The sequence below is a fragment of the Equus asinus genome, chromosome 7 (genome assembly GCF_041296235.1).
Source record: "Equus asinus isolate D_3611 breed Donkey chromosome 7, EquAss-T2T_v2, whole genome shotgun sequence".
In the NCBI taxonomy this organism is placed as follows: domain Eukaryota; kingdom Metazoa; phylum Chordata; class Mammalia; order Perissodactyla; family Equidae; genus Equus; species Equus asinus.
This window is the reverse complement of record NC_091796.1, coordinates 46019537-46046662: the sequence shown is the minus strand read 5'-3', so window position 1 is coordinate 46046662 and position 27126 is coordinate 46019537. Positions and strand designations below refer to the sequence as shown.

The window sequence follows — 27126 nt, the reverse complement described above, 5'->3', positions numbered from 1 at the left end:
CACTGGGAGTCTGGCTGGTAGTGCAGACACCACCTTTCCATCTAATAATAACTTTAACAAGTGACTTTAGTTTACAGGAACTACACCCCAAACATCACTTTACATTCAACTACAAGTTACAGTATAAATTGGCACTCAGCCGCCAGTCTCTCAACTCGCCTCCTTACAGGAAGTGGGATTGGCATGTTTTCTTTTCAATAATTTGTAACTGTTTTCCTACCTTCCTAAGTTACAGTGAATATGTAATAAAGTATTTTAATGCCTACTTTATCCAAAACTATCTTAAGTAACTGTTTCATTTACACGTACAGTATACCTGTACTCTTTGCCTTATAAAACTCAGGCGTTCGACGGAGAGGCTGAGGGTTGAGCCAACCCTTTTGTTCTGCGAACTTTCAAGTTCGCAGCGTTACTGCGCAGCAGTGACTGTTCGATAGCTTGCCCTCTCACATCTTTTAAGGTTAGGTGTAAACTTTCCTGAAAAGCACCCAGAGTTAAGCTTCTAAGAGTGAAACCAAATCCGATTCGGTGTAGTTGCTACTTTTAAAAACTTCGCCCCCAACCCAGACCTGCATCAGCACAAGTTAGGCTCGAAGTGGTACCAGAGAAACATTTCATGCATAGAGTTTGCTTTGGTTACCTGGGCGGGGGAAACAATAGCAGGTGAAACTACTGTGGGAGAATTGGTGCTTCTGTGCCCATTGGCTTCTGGAAGAAGAGGCAGGGGGTCGTGTTTCACGGAAACCACCACCACCGCATCCACAGGCTCCGAGGGGCGGATACAAAGTCTTTTGGGGGAAGAGGGGCCGCAGATGTCCCCGGACCCGAACACGGACTCGTACAGGGCGCGCTTGGGCGCAGCCTCGGATTTCACGTCGGGCCCGAGCTGGCTGTCTTTGGGGAGGATATAGCTGTTCCCCAGCGAGGGCGGCTGGGGGCGGTGGTGGTGGGAGGGAGGGGTGGGGGGGTGGTGGGAGTGGTGGCGAGCCGCCCCGTTCAGAGCCTCAGCGTAGCAGCCCTGCGGGGTGGGCGAGCCCAGTTTGGTGCCGATGCCCGCGATGCTGTTGAGCGTGGCGATGGAGACGGCGCCGATGCAATGGTTGGTGTAGGTCTTGGAGAGCTTGGCCGCCTTAGAGAGCATCTGCATCCTGGTGCCCAGCAAGTTCTTGCCGATGGCTTTGTTCTCGTACCAGGTCACATCGCCCTCGCTGCAGTGGTCCCGGGGCCGCTGGAAGAACGCCTTGCAGAGGGGGTTGCGCTTCGACAGGTACTTGACGAAGCTGGCGTAGGGGCAGAACTCGGTGCCGGTCTCGTACATGCGGGGCAAGTTCTCCTCGTCGCTGCTCTCGGCGCGCTTCTTGCTCCACGACGACGAGCGCGACTTGTGGTAGGGCCCGAGGGATTTAAAGTAGACGAACTTGCGGCCGTCCTCGTCCATGGCCAGCCCGAAAGAGTCCTCCTCCAGCTCGCGCTGGTTCTCGCGGCCGCGCGTGCAGAAGTACATGCACGTCTCGAACCAGACCTTGTTGAGCAGCCCGAAGGGCGTGTTGGTGCTGAAGACGCTGGAGGTGTAGAGCTTGCGCAGGTCGGCGCGCGTGATGGCTTGCTTCTGCACCACGGGCCCGGCGCCCTGCTCCTCGAGCTTGCGGATGACCGCGGCCAGCGTCAGGTTGGCGCTGCGAAGCTCGGGGTCCTTGGTGAGGTCGAGCGTGCGGCAGTACGGGGGCTCATTGAGGTAGCGGTTGAGGGAGCTGCGGATGCTGATGAGCGACGACTTGCTGTAGAGCTGGCCGCTCTTGGAGCGGGCCTCGGCGTAGAAGGAGCGCAGCACGCGGCACAGCGCCCCCTTGTCCATGGTCTCGAAGTCCGGGCTCTGCGCCTTCTCGCTCAGGTACTCCCGGAAGATGCGCACGGCGTAGCGGGTGGCCAGCCGGGTGTTCTCGCTCAGCCGGGCCCGCTCGGGGCGCTGCAGCACGTCGGGGTCCAGCTCGGCGCCGTCCCCGGGCGGCCCGCCGCGGGCCCGGGGCGCCAGCAGTCGCGGCGGTGCCTCGGGCTCCAGCGCGGCGCTCTGGTCCATATTGATCATATGGACCGGCTCGGGCTCTAGCTCCTCCCCGGCCGAGTCCTCGGGCTCCAGGGGCTCGTCCCAGTCCAGCCCCATCTCTTCCTCCTCCTCGTCCTCCTCCAGCCCCCCACCTCCGTCCTCCTCCTCGTCCCCCGTTATCTGCACCTCCTGGATCTCGTCCTCCTCCTCCTCTTCCTCCTCCTCCTCGCCCGCGCTGCAGTAGTGCGGGCGACCGTGGCGGCGGCCGCGGCCCCCCGCACCGCGCTCGCCCTCGCCCCGCTCCCCATTGTTCTCGGCGGCGGCGGCGGCGGCGGCGCTGGCGCTGCCGCCCGCGCTGGTGTTACAGTCCCCGCTGCCAGGCATTCTCGCCATATTGCCGTCTCTCTGCCAGTCCTCGGGCAGGGCGCATGCGCTATATTGGACCGCAGCGCTGAGAGCTTTTGTGTTTAATGACCTTCAGCTACCGGGAGGCAAAGCCGGGCTCTTAAAGGAGCCGCGCTCCAATTGTCAGGAGCGCTGCTCCGGAGGGGCCGCGGTGCGCAGGGGATGGAGGGGAGGCGGGGGTAAGTTAGACAGGGAGAGGGTGAGGACGGAGGCTGGCTGGACGCTCTTCCTCTCCTACCCCTCTCCCCGCTCCTAAGAAAACTTTGAAGGGGAAAAAAAAGGAAGGGGAGGGAGAGCTGTCGGTGGGGGTGAAACACTCCCAACTTACCCTCTGGCGGAGTGGCGCGCGGGCCCGGGCGGGAGAAGAGGGAGGGCCGGCGGGAGGGCGGGGCGGTCTCGCTTCTCTAAGTAATGCCCGAGGAGCAGTGCCCCTTCCACCGCCCCCTCATTGCCCCCCGGAGCTGGGGGTTCGAGGAGGCGGCTGCGCCGGGCGGGCCGCGGGTGCTGCTTCGAGAAGCCCGTGTCTGGGGCCGCCCGGAGCGGAGCGGAGCAGGCAGGTTAATGAGCAGGGTGGAGGAGGCACGGCGAGGCCCCGCACCCTCTCTGCGCCCGCGGCCAGGGCGCAGCGGGCGAGGCTTGGGAGCGGGATGGGGCTGGCGGCGGCTCCCCCACCTACTTGCTGGCGGCGAGGCGCAGAAGCCTGGGGCCAGCCGCACGGCTCCCAGCTCCCTTTCCGACTCTTGCAAAGGAGCGAAACACGCCCCACGTCAGCCTCATCCCTTTCGACTTTTCCAACAGGCACTTTTAAGCTGTCATTAAAGACCTGGGGCGCTCCCCGTAGGTCTAGGACAAGTCCGCGCCGGTTCAGCCAGCCTGGGGAGGGAGCGAGAAAGAAAGACTGGGAGGGGCGTGTGGGAGGGGAGACGCGGGGAGAGACGCTAGGGACCCCAGGGACCCCTCCCCATCCGCCCGGGCCACCGCCCTCCCTGTCTCGGAGCAAACTGACACAACTCCCTCTGGCGAGGCGCTCCACCTGGTTGGAGGTAGAGCAATGCCTGTTTTGTCCCTAAAGCCCGTCGGGCGGGCGGGCGGAAAAAGTGAACTTGGGTCTCGGCCGTCGCCGCCTCCGCCACAATTCTGGCAATTCGGATCCCGAGCGCGCTCTCGTTCCAAGTTTACCATCCGCCATTCGTTCGCCCTCGGGGCTGCGCTGCCTCCGGCACGCGGGGGCGGGCACCTCCGAAACTGGAAAGGCGGCCTAAGAGCTCGCCGGGTCCCGCTTTCCCATAGGAGACACTGTCCCACTTCCAGCCAAACGCCCGCCCCCAGCGCGCCCAGCCTCCGGGCGCGTCCTCGCGTCGCCGCCTCCAGTTCTCGGTGCCCACGGGCAGCGCCCCCAGAGCCGCCGGAGACTTCGGCTGTTTTCCTGGGAGGCACAGCCTCGGCCATCTCCGGAGCTCTCACTGCATCCTAACTTTATCCTCCTCGGGCAGCCCGAGTGTCCCCTGGCGCGCCGGCCAGCTCAGAGTCCCGGGGGCGAGGGGAACCCAAGGAGTCAGGTCCTAGAAGCGCCTCCCCAGGTTGGGGCGGCCCTTCGGTGAGGTAGCCTCGCCAGCTCTTCGAGTGGGTGCTCAGATTCGCCTCGAATTCTGCAGTTCGGCTGTGAGAGTCTTGTCACTTGCCCGTTTTCCCTCCCCTGTCCTCCGTCTTACGTTCAGGGTAGTTTATAATTTAACGCATCAATAGAAACCCATCAGTCAATTTGTAATTTAAAAAAAAAGAAAGAAAAAGGAGGGAAGGAAGACTGGGTCTCTGAGCCGCGTGGGCGTCTAAGTAGGAGTTGACGGTGTCTTCTCCGGCGATCAGTCCTCGCCCTCTGCGTGTCTCCTTGGCCATGGACGCCGCGGAGCGTTGGGGAAACGGCGCCAGGTGTGGACAAGTTAGAGCAAGTTCCTGCCTCGCGGGCCCCCTCCCTCTCCTCGGGGAAACACACACACACACACACGCCGCGCGCTCATCTGCCCTGCTCTCCGCGGAGAAGCGTCTGCCGCGGGAGGCGAGGAACCCGGGGGTTGCGCTCCTCGGGAGTCGTCCCCGAGGTGCGGCCGTCTTTGTTCAAATGCACTGCCCCTCGGAAATATGTAGAAACGCGTGTTTGTTTCCCGGAGCCCAGGGCAGTAGGCAGCTAAGTTAGTTGCACACGCGGACCCGCGCACACGAGCTGGCACACACCAGTCGCACATGGCTACTTCCGGAGGGCTGGCCCTTTGTCCCGGGGTGCTCCCAGGTTTTCCAGCCGCCGGAACGGTCCGGTGGGGCATTTCAGCGGTGCTGAGAACTCCGTTGGGCGCCCGGCAAGTTACCTACCGGGGGCTGCTCTCCGGCGGCCCTCACCGCGAACGCAGTGAACTCAGGGCCCGCGCTGGCCCGGGGCTACGCTCCCGCCTGGGCCTGGGGATTAGGAGCCGCGCTCCAGCCCAGGAGCGGCGCCGCTCCCTAGGTCTCCCCGCTTTTGCGGGCGGCGGGGTCCCCCTCCCCCAGCTCCCCTCCCTGCTGGGCGAGCTGCTTTGAATTGCTCGTAATTTGCCGGAGGCGGTGTGCTGGGTTGGACGCTCCGGGAAACAAAGCAACCCAAAACAGCTCCCAGTTGACGTCAACTTATTTCCAGAAAACAGTTCTGTTCTCCCGGGACAAAATACCCCCCAGGGCAGGTCTCTACTGGCAGAAGCTGGGGGGCGGGGGTGGGGAATGGCAGAACCAGAAAACCCCAAGCGCGAATAACTTTTTAACGGACTTGGAAAAACAGCAGCTTCAGACGCTGCCTGGACAGTTTGCAAACAACGGGAGGGACCTCCGCTAACATTAGATACGAAAAACGCACCTTGGAAAGTATGCCTTGGCCTGATTATCGGGCGACTGTGAATCCGCTTCGTGGCACCAGCTCTTGAAACGCTACCAAAATTCTTTGCCCATGATACTTCATCAAATATACAGTATTTACCGGGAAGAACACCCAGGAAAACCAAGAAGTTATAAACCCTTTTTCCCTCTCCTGACCAAAAGAAAAACTTGCTTAATTATTAAAACTCAATAACACAAAATTACAGTTAAGTTCATAGAGGAGTTCAACTCCAAGCTTAATAAATGATCTCTTAAAAACATGCTGTGGTTCCATCCACTCAATTCCAAATTGAAAGCATCAAAAAAGCTTTCTTCTTATTTTGGTAGAGAGGCAGTATTGGTTGTCTTCTGGTTGTCAGCCTAGCCCCAGATTCCTCCACCTGGATTTTGCCCCATCGTGAAGCCCATGGAGCCCACCACTTAAAACCGACTGCTGCCTGTCACTCCTCTGAAAGGATGCTTTATTTCTTGTGCAGAATTCATAGTTTCTTTATGTAAAAACGATTCCACTACTATATGGAACATATATTGCAATTATTTAATTGTCAGAACTCTTTACTATAAACTACCCTAAGATGTTTACAATTTCAACGAGATGCTTCACATTTTTTGGTCTCTGTCATCATCATTATAAAGTACCACCTATATATTCGTGCTTCTCTGTTTCTTAGATTACTTGAAAGTAGTGTCCTGGTTATTTTGGAAGGAAAAACTCCAAATGTTTCCCCCTTGTTTTATAACCCACCTCCTCCCATTTCAGGTTCACACTTTATGAAAGGTTATGCCATAAAAAGACATACTCAGCTCTTCTTCCTCCTCTTTGGTTCCAGTCTTCTGAGCATCATCTGTTATACAACTGATGTAGTTGCTTTTTATCTGCCTATTTTCTCTATTAAACCAATATACCTTTGTAGGTTAGGCTGGTGCCTGGGACATGGTGAGCACTCTTGATGATTGAATGAACAGGATCTGTGTTGAGCTAAATCCTATATTTAGCAAGAAATGTGGGGTTTTTTGTGTGTGAAAAATCTAAAATATCATGGATCTGAATTTCTATATTAAAAATCAGGACAAAAAGTAACTACAAGGCAACATTATTGTTTGCAAGTTAAAATGAATGTAATGACTGCTTTGGTTTACTGTGTATTTCCCCACCGCTAACTCCCTCTCTAGTGGAACATTCTATAGGAAGCTATTGCAGAAGTAGAGGGACCAGGGCATGGAGGGAGCTATGAATTAAGAGAGGTGGGTTGGGGAGGATTTAAATTGATAAATTCAAGGAATTTTGTGGGCTTTTAAGTCACTTTTTAGTTTATCACTTTTAAGTTATGCTTGACTTGAGGACTAAAAGATTTATAAAGTATTTTGGAGGTTAAATATGAATTCAAATTGAAGCTATTTTGACATATCTTTGTTTCACAGTTTCACCACTAAATTCTGTGGAATTTAGTTGGAGATCATCTTGAGTAATGTTTTTTTGAACTCAGATGAAAATAGAACCCATGTAATCTAACTCTACAAAGTAAAAGAAAAGAAAACTCCACAAGAGCAGAAACTAAGTCTTATTTATTACTGCATTTCTGGTTCATTCCCAATACAGTTCCTTAGCATATTTTAGCAGAATGGCTGGTACGCAGTAGACACTCAGTAAATATACAAATATTTATGTGTGGGAAGAGAGCTAACCTCAACAAAAGGTTGTGTAGCAGAGTGGTTAAAAGCTTCATCTTTGAAACCAGACTGCCTAGGTTTGAATCCTAATTTGGCCTTACCAGCTGCCCGTTCTTATGTTGCCGTTCTCTCATTATTTTATTATCTGGATGATAATAATAATAGCCCCTACCTCATAGGATTGTGGCAAGAATTAAATAGATTAATATGAGTAAAGTATGTAACACAGTGCCTAGAACATTAGGAAACTTTCACCTATCAGCTTATTATTTTTTTTAAGGCTATAATACTTTCCAGGCTTGTTTATAAACAAGAAAACCAAGGCCAGAGAAGCTCCCAAAGGTTAAGCCACTTGCCCAAGGTCTCCCAGACCTCAGTAGGGCAAGAAAGTTTGTCTCTATAGCTCACGCTTGAGCCACTTGACCACATTCAGCTTCTAGGAACCAAAGAATGAAAAAGAAAATGTTCAAGGGAACAATTCCCTGCCATTAAAATACTTCTGTGTGTCATTTGATTTGGGAATCTTGCAAAGCCAGAATAGTACTAAGCCGAGGCCTTTGACTCTGAGCACAGCAGAAATGGCCTAACAAACAGTGTCACCTTTGTCATTTGGCCACCTAAAGCACAGGTACTGCTTTCCTGGGCTATTGGAAATAGGAACCCATTTATGTCTTAGAAGAAATGACAGTGAGGAACTTAGAGGGCAAAAGGAATGCCCACAAACCCAACCAGACTAGAATGTGGTGTTTTCCATTGAAATCTTGGGCTGTTCTACATAAAGCTCCTGGGGGCAAGGAGGGTGTTACCTATTTTTATCTTTGATGCTTTGTCAAAAAACAGGTCGGAATGAACTTAACCCAGTGATTGACAGGGGTAGAATTTTTAGTTTCTGTTTGCCACCTGGTGACTGTAATTCTTGATCTTTCCACCTAGGAATCACTTACCAGTCTCCTAGGCTGTTTTTAAAAACAGGTAACATATGAGGGGAATGGAGTTTTCCATAAGTAAATTGTGTTTTTGTGGAGCCTAAAAGTGTGCTATCTGTCTTTCTTATATAATTCTCATACTGAAACTTCACTTGGTTAATAAAGAAGTCAAATGCAAAGGCTGTCAAAGTTAAATCAAACATAAGATTAATAATGATATTTCTTTATCTTCTAGTCATTTATATTTAAACTGTATGTAGGATTGAGGTAGATGTCAGTCCTATTATTAAATAACATTTAAATCAATGCTATTGCAATACTAACTAAGGTGGAAAAAGAGATAAAGGTATGTGTTAATATCATGTAACAAAACAAACACATGTATTTTAAATAATGGAGGAACTATTTACAGTTGTCTCAGAACACAAAATATTCCTGAAACTGCTGCATTTCAAAAAGGTAGCCTATTAAATTAGTAAAAGCAAAGCAAAACAAACAAAACATGTAAAAAACCACTTTATACCCAAATGTTGGTATGAAAATGTTATTCTTGTGTTTCTTTTCAGTATCAGTTAAGGTAGCCTTTTAAGAAAGCAATTGGGCAACCTCTCAAAAGCCATGAAAATGTTCATATTCTGTGATCCAGAAATTGCTTCTGGAAATTCATCTTCTTAAGAAGTATCTAATCTTATTTGTATTTTGGTAAAGTTTGGTTTATTGCCTCTAGACCACTTGGCAAATGGTTTGCTGTACACGTCACACAGTTAGCTCTAGAACTACGTTTCATAATGTCTTAGGGACCTACCTTTGTTTCCAGAAGTTTAGAGAGTATTTGTTGAACGAAGGAAGGAAGTTCAATTAGGGTAGAACCATATCTTCTCAATGTTCTATAGTAATGTCAAGCATCCTTTGATGAATATTGATAGTGATGGTGAAGATAAAGCATATGAGCTAAAAGGGCAAAGCAAGATAAATTTTAAAGCTCATATTTCAATATCTTCATGACTTTGAGAAAGTTTAAGGACCAGATTTTGAAGATCTAGGTATCAGAAATTAGTATCTAGATATATCGTGGCAATTCACAGGATGTGCTGAGGAGTGAGTATGTACCTGCCCTGTGGCTATGTTTCTAAATGAACTAAAAAAGAAAAAAAAATTTCTCTTTTAAATACCCAGAAGCATTAACCCACATTTTGAACTAATTGACTTACTTTTTCTTAGGAAAGCTTAATTTAACTGATAGGGGCACATGGGTTTATCTGAATATTTAAAGAAGCCCTGGGATGGGTTTGTTCTATTTCTTTAATTTGATGCTGGAGATCCAGGCTTTGCACCTGATGGAAGAGGACTGCCTTGGGGTGGGGGTGGGGGGGCAGGAAACACTGTGACCTACCCCCTCTATTTGGAGATCTAAGTTTACAGAGCCAGGACACAGTTGATACCAGGATAGAACTCATAATTCCTCATGTTTACTCTTCCTACAGTCTGTGCTTTGATTAGGATACCCCAGGAGTCACATGCTGTCATTACTCCAAATAAAAACAGACTCCCCTGATGGGGGCTGCATCTGTTTTACTATCTTTTCTCTCTTTATGGCTCATTCTCTTAAATTAAAAACAAACAAACAAAAAACAAAGCAAAACTACGGTTTATCATTATTTTCTGATTATAAAAGCAGTAAGTCTTCATTGGAGAAGATTCAAACAGTACAGAAATCTGGAAAAATTTCTATGTGCCACATTTCTTTCTTTCTTTCTTTTTGAGGAAGATTAGTCCTGAGCTAACATCTGCTGCCAATCCTCCTCTTTTCACTGAGGAAGGCTGGCCCTGATCTAACATCCGTGTCCATCTTCCTCTACTTTATATCTGGGACACTTGCCACAGCATGGCGTGCCAAACTGTGCCATGTCCGCACCCAGGATACGAACCTGCGAACCCCAGGCCACCAAAGCAGAACGTGCGCACTTAACAGCTGCGCCACGGGGCCAGCCCCAATGCCACATTTCTTGTTAACATTGAGTGAGTGCTTGCTGTGGATCTGGCCTTTTATATTAACACTGTCAAATCATTCTCATGAATATATGTGAGGACTGTTCTGGATGAGTAGAAATCCAGAGAGCTTAAATAACTGGCCCAACATCACGCAGCTAATGAGGGTCAGACTCTAGAGCACACACACTTTCTTAAGAATCTGCGGGGCCAGTTCATTCCATTTTATTTCCACTGCCCAGAAAAAAACACTCTTTACATTTGAGTGTATTTCCATGAATTTGATCTTACGTGGCTTACTTTTTAAGTACTACATATTTCAAAATATGTAATCAGTGGGTTTTTGGCAAACTCTGCCAAGCACATGCTAAGAGGCAGGAAGGGCAGAATATTCTCTCCAGGAACATGCCTGGCCTGACTCCAGGAGCGGTGAACCTTCAGTGGGTCCATGTGGTCAATAGTTTCCCTTCTCGCTTTCTCGTAGTTCTCTTATTGCCATCTGCCACAGAAAAACGCATTACTTTATTCTTTATCCAACTCTGGGAAGTGGAGTTAGCTGTCAGAGTTTGAGGACGACCCTCACTGTCCAGGTCTTTTTTGCCATGCAGATGGTAACACACGTGGAATACAGCTTTAAGTGGATGATCACTGAGATGCCCAGGAAAATGTGTGCTCTGGCTGTTGCTCCTAGTTCTGTGGCATTGTGAGGCCTTTTGTGCCTTAGTACCATGCTTTAGTGGCTCACGTGCTTTCTAAACTCACTATTAATTTAGCTTTCCTAGACTTGCTGGCTTTTAGATTTAAAGCCTGAGGCAGTTCGTGAACCTTTGAGTACCTCAGAATCAACCAGAATCACCTAGGGAACTTCTTTTAAAATGCAGAGTCTTTGGTGCCAACTCCAGAGATTCTGATTTCGTAGGTCCAGGACATAGCCCAAGAATGTACATTTTTAACGCACAGCTCAGACAATTCTAATACTAATCTGACCATACTTTGAGGAACACGTTCTCAAAATCTAATATAATCTAGCAAGCAATAAAATAAAATCTCCTCTCTAGCAATGATTACTAAATAATTTGGGGGCCATGAATCCATTTGAAAATTGTATGAGAGTTATGAAACCTCTGCCTCAGAAGATGCACACACACCACCAATTCTGCCTACCATTTCAGGGAGGATTGGGGTCCAGCTGCATTGTTAAAATGTTGTCACGTGGTCTCCAACGCCATTTTATACTTTTTCTCGCCTGGTCTAAAAGTCATTGTGGCTCCTTTCTTATTTTAGTTTCAAATCCAAACTCCCCCTAATCTTACCCAGTTTAATTTCCCAAAATTCTTCATTGCGTCTCCCTAACAAGAGTCCAGCCCTCTGTGGGGGAGGACTCCAGAAAGCATAGCACTGGAAAGGGAGGAGCCATGGCTGGGAGTCCCCAGGACATTGATCCTCAAATTTGAGCGCGCATCCGAATCCCGTGGAGGGCTTGTCAAAACCCAGTGCTGGGCCCATCCCCAGTGAGTCTGATGCGCCAGGTCCCAGGTTGGGCCCAAGAATATGCAAGCTCCCAGGTGATGCTGATGCTGCTGCTTCCTGGGCCCCACTTTGAGAACCACTGGCCTGGGAGAAGGTAGATAAACATATCCAAAGGGAAGAATTGGCACAGGGAAGGAGGAAAGCTGGGGCTAGGAGTTGAGGTGGTGGAGCCTGGTAAGCCTGGCTGAGTCACTTAAGCAGGGCCCAGGGAAGGACTCTCGTATGATTCCCATGGCTGAGCCTATGATGGGAGGAGCTGTTAGGAAGCCCGAACCAGCCCAAACACGAGCTTCCTTTCCAACTGGGAAATTCCTCCTTCCCTCCCCTCTGCTGATCTAAATTGTCTTGTTTAAGGCCCAGCTTCAAATCTCACTTCTCCATGAAGCCTTCTCCCACCCTTGCAGCTAGAAGCAAACTGTCACAGCTTTTGATGCCTGCGGCCAGCCCCTTTCATCAGTGCCATCTACTGGAGCTCATACTGCCCTTTGGTTCTAAGTTGCAAGTTTTCAGGGTTGCATTTGGCTTTTCTTCCTTCTACCCTCACTGCTTGGAGTTTCTTCTCTTTGGGAAGCTTCAACAGTGATTCTCAAGGTTGGGTACACCTTAGAATCACCAGAGGGAGCTTTTAAAAAGTACCGATGCCACTGAATAATTTAAGGGAGGAATGTTAGCCTTCGCCACCCGACAAGAAACAGAGCAAATATGGCAACATTTTAAGAGGTGTTTCACATAGGTCATGTGTGTGTTCATTCTCTCTACTTCTGTGTATGCCGAACAGTTTTCCAGTGAAAACATACTTATCAATGCCAGGTTCCCCTCACCCCCCACCCCTGACTCATTAAAATAAAAACGCCTGCAGTCTGGTCTGAGATCCCTGAGAGCCCCTTGTACACTCTTGGGTTCTCTGTCTTCAAATTACTTCTTTTTATCCCTCTGTAGGCCTCTTCTAGACTGCACTGATTCTTGCCATTGAGTGCATGTTGGAATCACCTGGAAAACTTGCAAAAAATATCGATGTCTAGATCCTTTCCCTAGAGAATCTGATGGAATTGGCCTGGGCATGGGAATTTTTCAAAGCTCTCTCCAGGTGACTCGAATGTGCAGCTAAGATTGAGACCCACTGCCCTAGACTGGGAGACTCATTCATACATGTCTGTTCAGGGGAGCTTTTATAAAGTCTTGGGGTTCCTGGGTGATCTTCAAGTGGTCTGAGAACCCACAGAAATTGTATGCAAAATATTCTGTACATACAACTGTGTATTTTCCTAGGACAAGGACTCATAGCTTTCAGCAGAATCTAAAGGGATTTATGACAAAATAGTTTAAGAAACGTTCGTATGGATGTGGAGAAATAAGCACATGCATCCTCTGTTGCTGGAAGTATAAATTGGTACAGTGTTTCTACAGGACAATTCGGCAGTAGCTACCAGCAGGCAAAATGCTCATCCCTTTCAACCCAGTAATTCATTTCTAGGAATCTAGGCTGCACACAAAGAAAAATGTACAAGGATGTTCTTGAAGCATTGTTTGTACTAAAGAATCATTGGATACAATCTAACTCTAGAGGTGGATGGTGAGTAAGTAAATTGTGTCTCATCTATTCAACAGAATGCTAGCTATAGATACAAAGAATAACTTAGACTTGTAGGTACTGAGTGAAATGATCTCCAAGGCATTTTATTAAATGAGTAAAGAATATTAATGTAAAGTATAAGTTCATTTCTTGAAAACTAAACTAAAAAGATATATGCATAATTTACGAGTGTACCTAACAAGCCTAAAACCAAAATAATAATCTTCCTTCCACCCCTACCCTCCATTCTAGATGTTTCAGTTACACTGCCAGGCATACCCCAGACCTGTCTAAGTGTGTAAGGGATGCTGTCTAAGGGACGCTGCCTTGCTCACAGCCACTGATGAAGGGACAGATTTGTCAAGCCTGGTGTTCTATCACATGACCACCAGCCCTAACTGATGGGATCAAGGATGGGTCCCTGGACAACCAATCCCTAGGCTAGCTAGAAGCCTGGATTGAAACTCCTGAGCCAAACAGTTTCTGTTTCTAGGAAATATGATGAGAGTAAGAGTAAATCAGCCAGTAGGGAGGAGAAAGGGAGCAGAGACATTGAAGCAGCCCAGTCTTGCTTGTGGCATGAGCTCCTGCTGAGAGACCCCCAGCGCTGTTCTGTGTCCAGACTCCAGAGGCCGGAACCTCCTAGAATCCTGACCTTGGGTTTCAGTGAGATTCCACTTTCATTCTGGTCCCACTGCATCCCTACAGTTAATCAGCCATCACTTGAATTCCTCTTGCTTACATCCAAGAAATCCTAACTGCACCTTCACTCTCTACCCATGTCCAGCTCCCAAGTCTCAGACTCAGAGAAAGTCACTGAAATTCTTCCTCTATCCCAGATTGAAACCTTGACAATATGCCTTCCTCTGCTTCCTCCTTCATGCTCCTTCTCACCCTCCACTTCCACCAAAGCACCAAACCCTGCCAATTCGAACTCACCATTTCCTTTAAATCCATCTACTGTGTTTTCATCCAAGTGTAGATTAATTGTCTTTCCCTCTGGATTAGTTTGCTTGGGCTGCCATAACAAAATACCACAGACTGGGTGGATTAAACAACAGAAATTTATTTTCTCACAGTTCCGGAAGCTAGAAGTCCAAGATCAAGGTGCTGTCACGGTTGGTTTCTGGTGAGACCTCTCTTCCAGGCTTGTAGACGGCTGCCTTCCCTGTGTCCTCACATGACTTCTTCCCTGTGTGTGTGTAGGGAGAGAGCGAGATCTCTGGTGTCTCTCTCTCTCCTTATAAGGACACACCAGTCTTACTGGATGAAGGCCCCACCCTCATGGCCTCGTTTAACCTAATCACCCCCTTAAAGACCCTATTTCCAAATACAGCCACATTGGGAGTTAGGGTTTCAACACATGAATTTGGGGGGGTGGCACAATTCAATTCATCACACCCTCCAAACCTGCTCCTCCTTCCTCATTTCCTCTCTCTGCAATGCACCCAAGCTAGGAACCCAGTAGTCTCCTTCACTGTTCTCTCATGTTCACGTCAAATCTGACCCACTCCGCTCCTGCTCTGCAGTTCCAATGGCATCACTCTGACTCAGGCCACCTCCACTGCTCTGTGACTCAGGGAACAGAGAAGAAGCTGACACTGCGGTGGTGCCGCCCACGGAAGAGGGAGCTGCTCCACACATGTCCAGGCTCTGATTGGTTTCTGGTTCTTGGATGTCCATGGGATGCCTTTATATCCATTAACCTGGCCTGTTTGTCTTTCTCTTAATTGAAACCCCACAAACCCAGACTAAAATGTGCTCCCTGCCTGCTCCTTTAGTGGCATCCACCATCCAACACCCACCCTACCCTCCAGCTACCAGAAGGTAATTGTTTTCCTTGCAATTACTTCTCTCTCATCCCACGTTCTTTGGCTTGTACTCCCTGGGCCTGACATCCTCTTCCTCCCCTCGCTCAATGGCTGAACTCCCAGAGATCTTTTTGGAATGATTTCACATGTTGCCCCTCTTGGAAGCCTTCCCTGACTTCAGCAGGCTGGGGGTTCCCTTTCTCTACAGCGAGAGTAGAGTGTAGTGGTTAAGTGCTTGGGCTCTGGTGCCAACCAACTTGGATCCAAATCCTGGCTCTGCCGCTTACGTGTTGTGTGATCTTGGGGAAAATTCTTCACCTCTCTGTGTCTGTGTCTTTGTTTGCAGAAGGGGAGATTGTTGTGATGATTAGCGAGTTAATATGGAAAAGTGCTCAGAACAGCGCCTGGCACCCTGTAACACTTAATGAATGCTAGCAATAATCATGACCCTGCACATACCCATGGCACCTTGCACTGAACTGTGGGCCTCCTGTTTCAGCTCAAGTCCTCTGAGGGACCTTCTCTGGCTCCCTATGCTTATGCTTCCTGGTGTTTTGGACAGACCCCAGTTTTAGCAGTTGTGTGTATTATGATTGTTATTCTTTCCTTAACCAGACTCCTTGGCCTTCATTAAAAGAGAGGAGCTTAATTTTTTGTATTCACTTTGCCTAGCATGGGTACTGGCACACAGAAGATGTCCAGTCGATGTCTGTTGCATGTATTGTAATCATGAATTTACTTGTGTGTATCACGCATTAATCTGTGAGCTTCATCTTATTCTGTATATCCATCTTATTCTTTGTATGAGGAAGGGCAGGGTGGTGATAAGTTAGACGGAGCATGGACTCAGAGCCAGACAGCCTGCTTTAAATCCTTGCTGTGCCACTACCTAGCTGTGTAGCCTTGAGCAAGTCACTTTTCCAGTCTCATTCCAAATAACTTTCCACAGCCGCGCCTGGTCTCTAGCTCACTGCATTGTGCTTTATATCTGGACCATCAAGGCCCATCCATGTCCTGGGCCTTTGTGCATGCATTTCCCTCTTACACATCTGACACAGTCCTACTTATCTGCTAGGACCTAGCTCACATGAGCTAGAGGCTTACCTGAAGCCATCTCTGCTCTTTGTCCTGTGCTAATACTTCTGTATTATTTTATTATAATAATATCTCCACAGAGAAGCTCCAGTGTGCCTGTATGTGTGTGTATTTTTTAAGAAGGGTTTGGCAGGATCATAGAATATGTATATCTATTCAAAACAAAGCACAAGGAAACATCACAAAACATCAAAAGGAGGAGAAACTTGTGACTGTATCCTAGAATGATGTGATAATGTGAGTCAAAAAGTTAGACAGACTTTTGTTTAAAGAGTAGCTATTTGGGGAGTAGGTGAGAGGAAAGGAGGTGAAGAATTAATTAATATCGGTAAGATCCTTTGAAGATGAAGACTGCCAGGTGAGAGTGCTAAGTATCGGATTACTTTGTAATTAGGGATCAAGTCTGTTCCACATCATCTCCATCTCTGGCAGAGTTTCACTTTATTATCGCAAACAATCAAATTCTTTCATTCATAACCTTACCCTTCATATGAATATGGTTCTGAGGGGATCCATCAAAGGGCTTGGCAGTCATCGGCTGAACCAGGTTGTCTTTATACATTGTGTTATGGAAATGAGATCTTTATCTTCCTTTCTGTTTTTAAAGTAGGAGGAAGCAATTCTCTCTGAGTATAAAGCAAGCCTTCCCAAAATATACTCTGGACCTTAGGTCTCTGAGAGATAGAGAAAGCCCAACAAGAATGCCCAAAGGTGTGTTAAAGAGTTCTTCATGGGGGCCGGCCTGGTGGCATAGTGGTTAAGTTTGCACACTCCACTTCGGTGGCCTGGTGTTCCTGGGTTTGGATCCTGGGCACAGACCTGCATACCCACTCATCAAGCCATGCTGTAGCAGCGTCTGACATACAAAATAGAGGAAGATTGATACAGATGTTAGCTCAGGGCCGATCTTCCTCATCATAAAAAAAAAAGTTCTTCATGTCTACCTGCGAGAAATAAACTTACGCTTCTTTTTTCACTAACTTTCATTTTGTGAGCATTGGTTTGATTCTTCTGAGTCCCTACTTACTTTTTTGAATAAATTAGACTGTCTTTAATTTGCTGCTTGGTGCTGGTGTGGGGGTGAGCATGCTTTGTTTCCAGAACTTCTTCGATGTGGGATGTTAAAGTGTTAGTGCCAATTTTTTTTTTTTTCCTAAAGAAGATGGAAGAGTCAGGTTTAGTACTAAGGATTAACTCAGCAGTGGTTGCTAAACTCTTTGAAATCATTAGATGAAAGGCAAATTAGATCTGTACTAAGTATACATGTCATTTCTGTTTTGGTTATTATTGTGGGAATTTGCCATTCAAAGAGCATTTTATTACTGAATAATTTTCTCCCTGAATTTATGACATCTTCAGTTTTATTTAGGAAAAATATGTTTCTTTCACAAGTATCCTTTACTTTTCTTACCCAAGATAGCTTTCTATCTGAATAGAGTCTGAACCCTATGGCCTATAGTCTGTCTATTTCTTCACTCTATACCCAGTGCTAACACAAACCCAAGCACACAGTAGGGCCCAACAACCATTGGTTGCAACAAATTGAATCTAATGGCTTGCCACTTTGAAATGTGATCAAATAGCTGTAATTAAATATTGTTTCCTCTTCAATTAAGTCAACACAGGATTTTGGCATTTTTAACCATTTTTCTTCCTGAAATCCCAATTTCAAGGTTTAATGGTCTGTCCAAGGATCCTCACGCTGTATCTGTGGCTTGAATAGGGCAGGAGGAAGTCGATTCCATACGGCCAGCCATGTCTGCGTGGGCTCCGGCTCTGTGTTTTCTCTGGCTTCACTGCCTACCCCACCAGGTCCACACCTGCACTGCAGAGGCACCAGACCAGTTCCACCGAATGCCTGTTGGCTGGCCTGAAACAAACCAACAAAAGCTTGCCACTCTGGGTGCACTGCCAGACTTCAAGCCGGTTAACAATTCACCGAGAAGACAGCTCTGAAATTGCTCCTGCCTACAGAGGGTGAGGTGGGTATATATAGAGGTTTCCAACTTGATGAATCTGTTTGAGAAAATCTGAGTTTGCAGTTTAGGGAGAAAGCTTGTTCGGGGAGCTTCTGCACGAACATTCTGCTGGAGCCGTGTGTGTGCTGAAATCCACGAGCCCGGCACTTGGAGGTTCAACTTGACTCTACAGGCTCTGTGATCTCGTCCCAAAGTCACAGCCCACACAACTGGCATTTCCCCTGGTGGCTTGAGAACCTTAGATAAGAATCCCCAGGCTCTGTTTTGGAGGCAAGATCTTGAAGGGACTAGGATGAGGTAGTGACGAAACCATCTGTTTCTTTACACTCAAGAATCTGTGCCCCTGTGTCCCCAGGCTGGTTCAGGCACCAGCTTTGAGGTTGGTGCCACAGAGGGCTGCTTCCTGAGCCAAAAGAACAAGGGAAGGTTTTCTGTGTTGCAGGATTCTCTTGGGGAGCTAGGGAAGAAGGGAAATGATTCTGAGGGTCTCCTGCAAACCGTCTCTGTCCCTCCCTGTGAAGTTCAAATGCTAATCAGGTTTCCCTTGGTACTAGTTGCCTAGTATTCCAAAAATTATTTCTTAAAGAGATGTATCCAAACAACATCAATGCCTCTTTTTTTTTTTTTTTTTTTTTGAGGAAGATTAACCCTGAGCTAACATCCATGCCCATCTTCCTCTACTCTATATGTAGGACACCTGCCACAGCATGGCTTGATAAGCAGCATGTAGGTCTGCACCCGGGATAAAAACCAGCAAACCCTGGGCAGCCAAAGTGGAAGATGCGAACTTAACTGCTGCTCCACCAGGCTGGCACGGAATGCTTCCGTTTTGTAGTACATCCCCCAGGACAGGGATTCGGATGGTTTCTGCTAATCTCCATGTTAGGATAAGAAATCTCCAGGCATTTCTCAATGTTTCAAGAAATGTGTTACTAATTCTAAAATGTTTAAATTGGAAAATTATTTAGTTACAAATTATATAACAACCACCCTGGAATCTATTTGCAATTCCAATGTGCTTTCTTGAGAGTATAGGGGCAGAGAAATTATTATAGCTCCAAAGGACGACCATCTTAGGGGTGGTGTGGGAATGAGAGGGAACTGCGGTGGATGTTCTAGAAACACAGCTCTAGTACTCCTTTTAAAACATCCACCACCGGCAAGAGGAATTGAAGACACACTTTTTAGATGGTGATTGTGATTTCTTCTAATCTATGTAAAAAAAGGTAGTGGTCTCTGTGTGTGACCCCGTCAGAAGAAAACCAACAATGAAATGACATATTTTCAGAAAAATATTGTTTATGAAATCAAAATTAAGACAATCAAGGGCTTACTTTCTTAAACGTTTGTAGGATTTTAAGTTAGGACATTTTAGATCCTTTTCTTCTCAGGCCCCTTGAAAATTCCTTCCCTACCTGTTTCCTCTCTACTTAATAAGGCATGATTAACAGATTCCATAAGGTGATGTTAAATGAAACCTGCAATACAGCAAAAATAGTGTAAGTGGAATTATCAAGGGGAAAAGAGTGGAGAAGTTAACAAATACAAATAGGTGAGCTCATGCATTTTTTAGTGATTTTTTTCTTTCAACTTAAAAAAACTGAGGTAGGTAGGATGTAAAGGCAGTCATTTATGTAATTATTGCATCTAAAACCGTTACACTGTAGAATAATACCAGCAAAAAATAGAGTGATTAACAGGATCCATTGAGAGCTTAATGAAGGCCAACACTCTCTTTGCACCCTATTAATTTGTAACTACTTTGCTGCTACTGATACACTTTTGAGACTGAGCTTTATAGAATCGAAGCCCCACAAACAGCCCTGATGTCTCCTTTGGCACTAACGTGACCCTTGTTGGTTCTGCTGAAAAATCTAGTTACATTTCAAATATATCTTCTTCGTGAAAATAAACAGTATTCTTTTTCTTTCTTTTTGTTTTGGCATAAAAATTGGCTTGGATTGGGGACAAGGGAGAGGAATTACTGTTGAACATTTTAAAAAGGCATTTAGCCTGTTAATTGATCTCACCTCCATTGCATAAGCAGCATTTCAGCACAGGACTGAGCTGAGGCACGTTTAGTCGTATGTACTTGACCTTTGTACGGTCAGTTAGAGTTTGCAAAGCACTTTCATATGTATTATCCTATCTAAACTTCACAACAAAGAATGAAGTGCTATTATTATTCCCCACTTGACAGATAAGAAAATGGAGAGCATTTAAACAATCTGCCCCCAAATTATTTAAGCCAGGTATTAAGATGCGAGGTCAAGAACTGAACCCAGTCCTTGGTGATCCCAAATCCTGTTTTCCTCCACTACCCTACAGCTACCACCTAAAAATTGTGGAACCCCCGAGGCTCTCAGACATCAGCTGAGTGCTTTGAGCAGAGCTTCACTCTGCAACTGATAAAAACCCACTCAGATCTCTCCCTTCCTGACAACTCACAGCTCAAATGTCATAGAAAAGAAACACTTCCTACCTCTCTCGCCTTTCTCCTGCGCCCCCGACAACATTCTTCTCTCCCATTCAGCCTGTCAGATTCTTCTGGCAAGGCATTCGGGACTCAAATCAGGGAGGAGTGGGGCACGTTGCCTTGACTCTCACGGCAATGACAACTCGACTGTTACATTAATTGTTGAGGGGGAAGTAGGGGCACAGATTCTTCACAAAGAACAGACAATTCCCAACTCACCTCTGGTTATGAAACACCTCCTCTAACTTGATCTTAACCCTCTCCTGGCTCAGATCTGAAATCACCAATTAGAACTTAGTTTTAGACAGAGAGACACATAGCTTATAAAGTGATTCACTCCCAGATAATGACGAGTAATATATTGTCTGAGAAACAGAATTAATTAGATAGCGGCAGTCAGTTAACTGAAAGATCATGTAGTTTTGGCACCAAGGCCAACCAAAGTCATGTGCAAAACAAAATTATTGGGTAGCCAAGGGCCCAGGAGTAAGAACAGATAATCTGGATGCAAAAAGAACTTAACTTCTCTGCAACCAAAGATCCTTGACTACAATATTGAGAAAAGACCTACATTATATTGGTAAAATCATTACCCAACAATACCAATCAGGCTGTCCTCACATGCTAGGTAGTAAAGTGACTAAGTTCCAAAGAGAGTGAGCTAAATATACTTTGGAACAACCCTTTGTAGGAGAAAGAGGCTTAAGAGAACCAGAGATGAGGTAGGGTAAAAATCTGAGAAACATTGCAAGGAATGGTTTCTAGAATTCATGATTGATTAGAAGGAATTCAGTGAAGACATCCTCCTCAGGGAACTGGGCTCTAGTTTGAGAGCTTCTCCTAATTTATTATGAGACCTCTGACATCAGGCAAATCATCTAGCCTTTCTGGGCTTAAGTTCCTTCCTCTGAAAACAGCTAAGTTGCCTTCTTTCTCTAATATGAAAGAATTCTATGATTCCAGTGATTCACACTTCTGGGACAGGGAAAACGTGCTTCAGTTGACTGAAATGAGGAAACTCAGAAAAAGGCTTCTCATAGGGGAAATTGCATAGCTCAATTCTGTCTGAGGATGCTCCAGTCATACTCTGAGTATAACTCCATTCTATCCTAGTATGCTCCAGTCTCACTAACATTATAACATATGACTCACTGACATTATTACTTTATAGAGATATAAAGTATATAGAGATATACTTTATATACTGGGATGCCCCAGTATACTCTGAGCTTCCTTCCTCTGTGGGGGTGGCCCAGTCATATATAGCTCCATTACTCTGTCGGATGTCTCAGTTATCCTCTGAGTATAACTCCATTATTCTGTGAAGATACTTTCTGAGTATAACTCCATTACTCGGTGAAGATACTCTCTGAGTATAACGCCATTACTCTCTGAGTGTGCGCCAGGCACTTCCATGATTCTAAGGGTATTTTCACCAGATGAAATTTCCAAATTCTTCACTTCTATTGCTATTAATCATAAAATATTTTTACTGGTAAACATCCCTTGCATCTGAAATTCCTCAGCTTTCTTTTACACAATGTAAAAGCTCAACAGTAAATTTCCAAGTAATCACTGAATATGAACAAAATTCTTTCACTAGTTGGAGGGCAGGGATGGAGTGTCATTCATTGTTGCAATAACAGGAACCAGTGTTGTCCCTTGAACATATTAGGCCAGTAAAGACAATACATGTTGAATGAATGAGTGAATGAAGGAGTAATTAAATGAACGACAGAGTTTCAGTTCTTTAAACGTTGGGAAAACTGCTATAGCCTTAACAAAAAAGAGGAAAAATAATAAAGAATACTTTATGTTGTAGGTTTTTTTAAATGCCCACATCTGAGTGACTACTTCAAGGATAACAAAGTTAGTATTATATATAGATATTCTGGAATCATGTATGGTGATTGTGCATATTAACTGGCCGTGATAATGTAACCCATTTCAAACAGATATTCCTTTTAAAAAAAATCACAGGGTAGCAAAAGCTTTGCTAAAATGTACCTATATATATAATGATCCATATTGCCTCTTTAAACAAAGGCATGAAGTGTTTGGTATAGTAGTCAGGAAGAAGAAATTAACTCACCCAGAGAGTTTACTCTGAATGCAAAATAGCAGATGGTACTTAATTCTGTATCCATTTTTAAAAATTGAACCTCATGCTAATGGTAAGGTTTTGTATTCTTAGCTGTCACCATTAAAGAATGACAAATGAGATTTCTCTCGGTGTGAGAACATTACCTTAGGTAATTCAAGGAAAGTGAAGTCACAGCCGTGGTACAAACCAGTGCATGGGTCAGATCACACCAAGTTCTTTTTATTGGTTTTGGGTGGTATTTTATTAGGGCCAGAGTTATCAGAAGGGCTAATGGATGTCACATCAGGATGACTGTCACCGTATGGTGCTCCTGTTAGACCTGATTAGTGTGTGGGGTCACGATACCAGGCGAGGTGCTTGGTTGCATCAGGAGTCAGGCACTGCAAAGTGGGATGTGGAATGATGTTCATGAGCCACTCGGGGTGGGGCTGCCAAACACTCCCGTTTTCTTCTCTTTAAAATGTCTTTCAATCAACCCACTGACAATCGTTTCTTCAGGAATTGCCCAGCATGGCGGTGAACCCTGAGATACTTAATAAGGTAGACCACAATCTAGGTGAGGAGCTCCCACTTTTGTTGACTACAGTAAATTCAATTGCAAGGGGATTGTCGTGTTTCTTAGATCAGGTCAAACTAGTGTAGAAGTGGAAACAATGCTGGAAAAGCTCAAGTAAACAAAGGCCCTCCTCAAAATGGCTTGGGTTTGGAGGAAATGAGTTTATCTTAAATATATTACTAAGTTAAAGGTTGATTTTCGAAGATACAGACCATACAAATGTAATGTTAGCCAGTAATTCTAACCCTATCAGACTCAATGCCTCCTTCTTATAACACGTCTTGTAACTCCTCCTCACTGTCCTGCAATAAAATTCATAGATAATATAAGCTATCTACACATAGACTCAAAAATCATCATATTGTGAGTAGTACTGAGGTCGCCAAATTCATAAAGACAGAAAGGAGAATGATGGTTGCCAGGGGTTGGGGGAAGGAGGGAACGGGGAGTTATTGTTTAATGGGAACAGAGTTTCAGCTGTGCAAAATGAAAGGCATTCTATGAATGGATGGTGGTGATGGCTGCACAATGTGAATATACTTAATACCACTGAACCGTACACTTAAAAGTGGTTAAGATGGTAAATATGCTATGTGTATTTTATCACAATTTAGAAAAGTAATTATATTGACCTACTTGTAATATAAAAGAGAAATGAAGGGAAAGTAATTTATTTTCAAATAATATGAACAACAAAATGTTAATGCCTGGGCACAACTATGCTAGAGGACATAAGGAGCTGGTTAGAAGCTGGCTATCTGTGGCGTCACCATGGATGTGAGCAATAAAAATGCGATCTGATGTGTATGTTTCCAGAGCAGTGATACTGAGGGTGGCATTTGCCAAAGAGTGAATGACTCCTGGCAAGTTCTGCACAAAACAAAGCACAGTTTTTTCTTGATGTATATGGTAGTTGCATTTTTTGGGGAAAATTCAGCATATTTAGAATTGTGCAAAATATATATATTGTGTTTCTATGTAAAACAAGTTGGATTCTTAGAATATTATAAGCAGATTCTTCACGTATATATTGGTTTGTAAATGACACAGAACAAATCTTTGTGGTTTGAGAGTGCTCCTAGCACCACAGTATATCTCCCATCGCTGGCCCCTGCCCACTGAATACCAGCGGTACCCCATGGTCATTATGACAACCAAAAGTCCCCCCGAATTTCATCATGCCCCTCCATCACACCCAAATGCTGACCATACTTTTTGCCCCAGATCCAATCATCCACTCATTGATTCTGTCTCAGAGTTCTCATTCCACTGTGATTTCCTCCTTCTTGGAGCTCAAAGTTCACTTATCTTCTATCAATCATAATTAATAAATAATTAAATGGCTTTTAACCATGTTGCCCAATTAACTGAAAAGCGAATGTAACAGGGAATCTTAAGTAAACATGCTTTCGCCTATCTACTTTTATAAAAGCTGTCAAATAAATGAGTTGATATCAGATATTAGTTCTAAACATTAACCCTTGGTGCATGTTGTCATGGGACCCCTCACCACTGCCCTTCAGGCAAGCGCAGTGTCTGAAATGCCTCCAGTCATTTAAGGAAGATTGACTCACAGGCAAAATGGGTCTGAGTTAACACGCACTGTGACTGAGGTCTTTTCACTAAAAAATTCATAATTCTCAAGAATGCAAGTGCTGTGACGACAGGCTTTCTGCATTCTCACATTTCTCACAGCACCTCTCATGTAGCCGTGAGCACAGAAGGCACTCCATAAATATCTGTTGAGGGGCCGGCCTAGTGGCACAGTGGTTAAGTGTGCACATTCCACTTCAGCAGCCCGGGGTTCACTGGTCTGGATCCCGGGTGCAGACATGGGAGTGCTTGTCAAGCCATGCTGTGGTAGGCGTCCCACATATAAAGTAGAGGAAGATGGGCACGGATGTTGGCTCAGGGCCAGTCTTCCTCAGCAAAAAAGAGGAGGATTGGCAGCAGATGTTAGCTCAGGGCTAACCTTCCTCAAAAATGAATGAATAAATAAATAAATTAATAAATATCTGTTGAAATGAACTGAATTTGTCCATGTAAGATATTTATAGTAACTATCAATATTAAATCAATGAAAATACCCTAGCTTCAGTCCCACCAGATAGATAGGATTTTAATGTGCTACATTTCACTTTGGAGAATGTCATCATTTCACAGTCAAGGAAGACACACGTGAGTCAGTCACAGTGAAGATCAAAACTCTTCACGGCAGTTATTTGCCCAGTGATTTCGTTGTAGATAAAATGAAGTAACCTGAAATCTGCAGAGTAATTATGTCAGATAGCCTCGCGTCATCATTTATTCATTCCCAGGATAAAACTGTTTCTCCTGGGCCCTACAAGAAACAAGTTTGGCTAAGGCAAGCAACCCCCAATTATAGTGATATCTTTGCTGTGGAAAAAAAAAATAAACGTGTAATTAAATTTTGCAGGTGCAACAACCCTGCCACCGCGACCCACGGAGAAAACCTGTGAAATTATCCTGAGCAATTTTCTCTAGTGCAATTTGGAAATTAGCCCACCTGGAGACATAAACCCACAATTTCCTCTGCCATTGTCTTATCATGTTTATCTTGTCTTAAATGCTGACTCCTGTTGCAAAAAGAAACAGGTTGGAACAGTGAAATCTCAGCAACAGAGCAGGATATTTCAGAAGTTTGAATTCCAGGCCCATTGACTTTCATGGTGGCTTTAAAGACCATAACAACCAACCGAAAATCCTGCAGGGCATAACTAACCTGCCAGAAAATCATGGCCGAGTCGCGGCAACTTGGATACACGTGCAGACTTGCCATGCTGAGCGCCCCGCCCGCGCCCGCCTGCAACCACGTGTGGCGTCTCCAGAGGAACACAGTGGGCGCGCGACCACGGCCCGAGGCACAAAGCTGACTCCAAATTCTGTGACCCCCTGAACAGAGCCATTTTTAGCTTTCCTCTCCGTCTCTTCAGTGGTGGAGGGAGGGGCCTGATCTCGACACCAGAACAAAGAGACAAGCCAGCAATGGCGTGATCTGTTTTGTTTCTGCAAGTCCTGGTCTGCTCCCTATTTGGGGAAATGGCTATCCTAGCCTCAGGCTGGCCATCTGTAAAAGCAGAGTCTTTTCTGGCACAAGTGCTCTCGGCTCCTCAAAGGGAAGACTGCTGAACCATTATTCAAATATTTGTACATCTTTTAGGCTGTGCTGATCATACTTCATTGTGCTCCCCAAATTTCTCAGGCAGTTTGGGTCACTTGCAAACTTGAGAATGTTGTCTTCCTTCCTCCTCAGACCTCCCCAAAGCCTCATTCAGCATACTTATCTTTTGATTACTCGAGCTCCTGAAACAGAGCCAAGGGTTGAGGCTCTGGTGTCAGCCACGGCAATATTTGGTGTCACTTTGTTGTTAGCATGGCTTCTTGCTTTTATTTCGTACAAATACAAGCACATATAAATATCTAGAGAAGTATACGCTCCATAGCACCCTACCCTCATAAAGCTGTCCTGCATTTGGACATCATCACATTCAGGAGGTCTTACAACACAGTCCCACCCACCTCATGAGTAGGCGTCCCTTTGAGACCCTTCTCCAGCATTCTGTACCGAAAACTATCACTTTATCACCCTGTATTGTAATTGTATGTTTATTATCTGTTTAGCCATTTGACTATGAATTCCTTGAAGGCAGAGATTGTATTATTCGTTGCCCTTTGACCTGTGATGAGTAGAATGCATAGCCCACGGTGGGGATTCAGTACATGCTAAAAGGATGAATGGATACATATGACTGTAGACCTACATTAAGATTTTTATGTATTTTTGCCATTCTCTTGATTTCTTTAATTTATTAGTTCTTATGAATTGTTTTTCAGCTTTCAAGAGTTAGAGAGCCTCCTGGTAACCATTTCCAATAATTCAGAAGTACACCAAGAGGAAACGATGAATCTCCTTTCATCCTTCCTCACCAACCCAACTCCGTTCCTCCAGAGGAAACCACTGTTAAAGCCTTTTCTTTGCATTTATAGATTTATATTTAATATACCAACAAAAATAGTTCTAAAAATACAACAGGGTTATATATTA

At 45.6% G+C, this 27126-nt stretch overlaps 1 protein-coding gene and 1 long non-coding RNA gene across 6 annotated transcripts in view; one reads left to right on the top strand and one right to left on the bottom strand.

Moving 5' to 3' along the window:
• Positions 1-27126, bottom strand: part of KCTD1 (potassium channel tetramerization domain containing 1) — a 189982-nt gene that overhangs the window by 89369 nt on the left and 73487 nt on the right. Inside the window, exon 1 of one of the 5 annotated variants that reach the window (XM_070513276.1) lies at positions 2778-3332. The exons of 1 other annotated variant lie outside the window; for it this stretch is intronic. Coding sequence is in view for 2 of the 4 variants with exons in the window: in XM_044774522.2 (XP_044630457.1) it covers positions 641-2437 (1797 nt within the window). In the remaining 2 variants the exon portion in view is untranslated. Of the gene's footprint in view, positions 1-640; positions 3333-27126 lie in introns of those variants that run through there. 3 more of the 5 variants (XM_070513275.1, XM_044774522.2, XM_070513274.1) reach the window with 3 other exon arrangements.
• Positions 2530-27126, top strand: LOC139045667 (uncharacterized). Its single transcript, XR_011504490.1, has 3 exons — positions 2530-2628; positions 17619-17927; positions 25498-27126. It is a non-coding gene; the product is annotated as an uncharacterized lncRNA (long non-coding RNA).